Genomic DNA, 4,482 nt, shown 5'->3' on the forward strand with positions numbered 1-4,482 from the left:
AGTGGCCTGTCTTACCACACTTCCAGCATTCTAGTTTCGGTTTCTTGTTAGAACCGAAACTTCCTTTGTTGTTCTTGAAAGCACGCTTCTTTCCTTTGTTTTTGTTGTTATTGTTCTTACTACCCTCCTCGATCATATTAACCGAGGGACCAGCAACTTCTTTTCCTTTTCCCTTGTCACTCTCCTGCGCTCTTAGAGATTCTTCTATGCGCAAGTGACTTCCAAGTTGGACCAAAGACAGTTCGTCTTTTCCATGCTTCAAATTGTGTTTGAAATCCTTCCATGAAGGGGGCAACTTGTCTATGATACTTGAGACAGATATTGTTTCATCCATCTTCAATCCGTGCAGTGTGAATTGTCCAAGAATTCGTAGAAGTTCATTGTATTGTTCCATGACAGACCTTGATTCAACCATTTTGTAATTGTTGAAATCAGTCACCAAGAACTTCTTACTGGATGAGTCCTCTGCCATGTACTTGGCTTCAAGACAATCCCACAATTCCTTTGCAGATTCCACATTTTGATAAATATCGAATAAAGGATCAGACATACCATTAAGAATGTGTCCCCTGCATATGTAGTCGTCATTCTCCCACTTTGATCTACTTCTTATATTTTCAACAGTTTCTTCCTTCAGAAGTTCAGGAATCGGTGTAGACAGAACGTATACCACCTTCAATGTTGTCAACAAGAAATGCATCTTCTTCTGCCAACGCCTGAAGTCTTGTCCTTGAAACTTGTCCAATTTCCCGAACTTAGTAGTCATCTCCTTGACAGCGCCTTCTCCAGCCATGATTATCAGAAAATAATTTGTTCGTTTGTTAGAAAACTGGGTGTGATAATCCTGGATAAAGTCAAGAATCGTGAGCGTCCACTTTCCGAACAAATTATTTCGACCCTGTAATTGCCTGGGTTCACGAAATCTTTGTTGGGATAATGCTTGACAATCAATCTGTTTCTTGGCACAAGAGAACAGATAAAGAAAGTAGAGAGATGTTGTGTTGTTCGAATATCTGTTTCAGAATCCTGTTTCTGGTTTTCTGTGCTTTTTCCTTAGGCTGCGGGACCCCAGCCAGGGGCTCCGCCCCTTGGACCCCGGTTCGTATTCGCGGTCAATTATGCGTTGGCTCACCGAGCGTGCACTCCGCACTAACCTGACTCGATTCCGAGCCTAACGCGTAATTGCATCAGCCTATAGTAGATCACATTACTACTAAAATACATTGATGATTCTAAAATCACCAACATATCTATTTGTTGTTTGTTGTGGAGACCTCTCATATACATTTGGGTCCCCGTTGTTGTTGATTCCACGTTTCAGTTTGTTCAGTCCTGGACGTGAGAGGGTGTGTTAAAAGTCTCACATTTATGTTTGGCCTATTGGGCAGTATGTACTCTAAAATTTCATTAATATAATTTTGTTCAGCCTTCGGAAAAAAAATATTTTACAACATTAATAAAACTGTAATTTAAATACTAAAAACATATATGGGATGTGGAATTTTTTTATAAGCAAATGATAGTTGTTAGTAATGTTAGTAAATTAGTCTCTCTTCAGGGTTTGAACCTTGGACCCTCATGTCACCCAACCCTTATGTCTCTTAACTCTTACCATTTGAGCTAACTCACAGAGACGAGATGTGGAAGTTAACAAACACTGTAGCTCATAAGCAGATACAGGCAGTGGCCATAAACTAATGGCAAACAGCACTGAATAATGAACCTGATCGATCAGCACAAATTATGTATGTTTCAGGAACTTGTTAGATTCAAAAGGGTCTAAGGAGAGAGAGCACATGAACTCAACTTCATTTATTCTAGAAACTGAACTTAGGACTCGGTACTAATTAAGTTTGGCTTTCGGAGTTCTTTTCATAAAAATGTCTAAAATCAAACTGAAACAAACATGCATTAAGTGGACAAAAAAGGGGTACAAGTGAAGAACAAAAAAAAGAAGAAGAAATACAAGCCTAATGGATGAAGTTCTAACTATAAAGTTAAAGATAAATAAACTTTTCCATCTATTGCATAAGCAAGTTTCTAATGATTGCAGCCTGTGCTGTGTCTGTTGTAGCCAAGAGCTCTGACAAACGCTCACTCAGATCATCAACTTCCCGGTGTAAGCTTCTAATGTAGTTGCATGTCTCTTGCAAGACCTTTGATGCTGAAACCTGATCAAAGCATTCACATCACTTTAGTAAAAGAGTTTAATTTACGAACATATACATACATTCTCAACATTCCATACACAATTTGAAATATATAGTAACATTTTTATATTTTACTTTTGTTTCTCTTTTTCAAAAGCAGAATTTGTTAATGACGAATTCTGAGAACAACTTAAATAAGTGGACGCTACATGCTTAAATCTGAAGGAAAGAACAGAAACCCACCACATGCGAGGAAATTTTTTCCACATCCCTCCTGAGTGAGTGATGCACTCCCAAAAAATTGATTGGTAAGAGATTACTTATAGTATAATAAAATGTGATGTTGTGACGATTTTAAAATTTATATTTTAGTGGTTAATAAAAAGGAGCAGAAGCATATAAATCAGAGAGGACATGGGACAGCTCTGCTAAATGAAATCTCACCAGGAAAATTCTTGGCAAGTTTGCAAGTAAGAAAAGACAGAGAAAGGTTTTTTCTTTGTCTAAAACATTAAGAACATGCATGTAATTTTGAAGGAAGAAATATTTCAGTAGTTCCAAGAAGATTCTCTTTGTTCTTGACTTATTGTCTCAAAGATGTTTTGTTTTTTTCAGCTGGGAGAGACTTTGTTGGGGTTCACACGATCCAATCGCTGAAAGTTATTGACCACTTGCATTTGTCAAAAATACATGATCAACTCTTGCAATTTGGAGCATAATGAAAGTGAAAAATCCCAATACAGTTATACATTGGAAAAGAAAATTAGCAACTAGGTTAATATTGTATTCATTATTAAGCTAAGAAATTAAAGATTCATAAGTAGAACTTGTTTGGATCGGGACAAAAAACACTTATTGAAGTTTATCTAGTACATTTTCTATCACAAAAGTTATAATATTAAATGTTCTTTAATCTGTATCCAAAATTGATTCGTAGTCTAAGCAAAGCAAAGAGGTGTTTGAGTTATGTCGAAACGAACCTTGTCAGAGCGCCTCTCACGAATCTCTGGAAGAAGCTGTTGCAACTTGGAGACAAGATCATGGATCTGATCATCGGTGATATTCCTTGAGCTACTTGTTTGCCTTGAACGTGATCTCCTGCTAGACATCCTGTGAATAAACTAATTTAACCCTAAATCAAAACCTAGCAACAATTATATGCTACTAACTACTAGCTTTGGATACTACAACAATATAGTAAGTATTAATTGGTAATGATCAGATATGATAGGTAGTGATAGGGTTATATAGGAAAAAAAGTGTCAGACAAAAAAAAATGAAAATGGTTATAGAGATGGGCAAACAAGATTATAGCCGAAAGAGAAAGAACAAGAGATGGGGGTGGGGTTGTATTGTGTACAAGAAAGACAAGTAATGCATGGGAGAAAGATGAGGGCTATTGTTGTATTTAAATAGGGTTTTGGAGAGAGAGTGAGAGGAGAATCAGTTTTCTAGAGATACCCTATTACCGTCCCAATGTGTTCCCAAATTGGGGTTAGGATTTTCAGATGTACATGTTTCAAGTGAGAGAAAGAGAGTGAGCAAGATTGTTCTTTGTTTTTGACCCTCTCAGTCCTGTCAGTCTATACACGCAATACCATGTTATCTAAAGATTTCCAAAACAATGCTAGAGTGCAAACAATTACTATTTTATTTTTGGGATATTTTAATTAATTAAGTTCTAGAGTACAGTGATGTGATAAAGAACTTGAGTAATCATCATTTACACTTAATTTTCTCTTCCATCTCATTTTCACTTATTTTTCTTCCTATACAGATTATCTGTTTGAATCTCATATCACATCACTTATTATATTACTCCTGAACCAACTATTATTCGAAAGAAATTGGAACCTTAACCAACCATTAAACTTGAAAATAATTTGCTAAGACCTCATTTTCACTCTCAAGCCCAGATGAAGATAAGATAGTAAGAAAGAAAAATGAAACTATAATTATTAATTTTTTTTTATAAGCCAAAGAATATATTGAAAAAAAGTATAAGGGGTACTTCAACCCAATACAAAGAGGAAGATGATGAAAGAAAAGTAACAAGCAACGAAATATAAAACTGAAAAAGAGGGATTTTTTTTATAAGAATAAGAGAAAATGTTTGAAATGAATTATAAGAGATAGTGATAGAGTAGGTGAATTAAAGCTGAAATTCTAACACACATAGGACAGATGTTAAATACAATGTTCCAGACAACGTGTGGAACATACAGGAGCGAAACCACAAAACTAACACAGTAAAAATAGAAAAACAATAAAGAAGAACAAAAAGAATTGATAAGCTAGTTCAGTGCAATGCCACCTAGCTACTTCTGGGGGG

At 35.8% G+C, this 4,482-nt stretch overlaps 1 protein-coding gene across 1 annotated transcript; it reads right to left on the reverse strand.

The window, feature by feature from the left end:
- Window positions 1–1,883: 1,883 nt before the first annotated feature.
- Window positions 1,884–3,561, reverse strand: LOC130739764 (transcription factor PRE3-like). Its single transcript, XM_057592199.1, has 2 exons — window positions 3,131–3,561; window positions 1,884–2,171 (listed from the first exon to the last, which is right to left on the reverse strand). Exons 1-2 carry the CDS (start codon window positions 3,257–3,259, stop codon window positions 2,022–2,024), a joined length of 279 nt encoding a protein of 92 aa, XP_057448182.1. The 5' UTR covers window positions 3,260–3,561; the 3' UTR covers window positions 1,884–2,021.
- Window positions 3,562–4,482: the final 921 nt, after the last annotated feature.

This window comes from Lotus japonicus, chromosome 1 (genome assembly GCF_012489685.1).
Source record: "Lotus japonicus ecotype B-129 chromosome 1, LjGifu_v1.2".
NCBI lineage: Eukaryota > Viridiplantae > Streptophyta > Magnoliopsida > Fabales > Fabaceae > Lotus > Lotus japonicus.

Excerpts from the sequence above, each read along its gene's own strand:
- LOC130739764 (XM_057592199.1), bottom strand. The coding sequence starts at position 3,259 with ATGTCTAGCAGGAGATCACGTTCAAGGCAAACAAGTAGCTCAAGGAAT. Across the intron at positions 2,172-3,130 it reads GTGAGAGGCGCTCTGACAAG|GTTTCAGCATCAAAGGTCTT; the intron begins GTTCGTTTCGAC and ends TGCTTTGATCAG.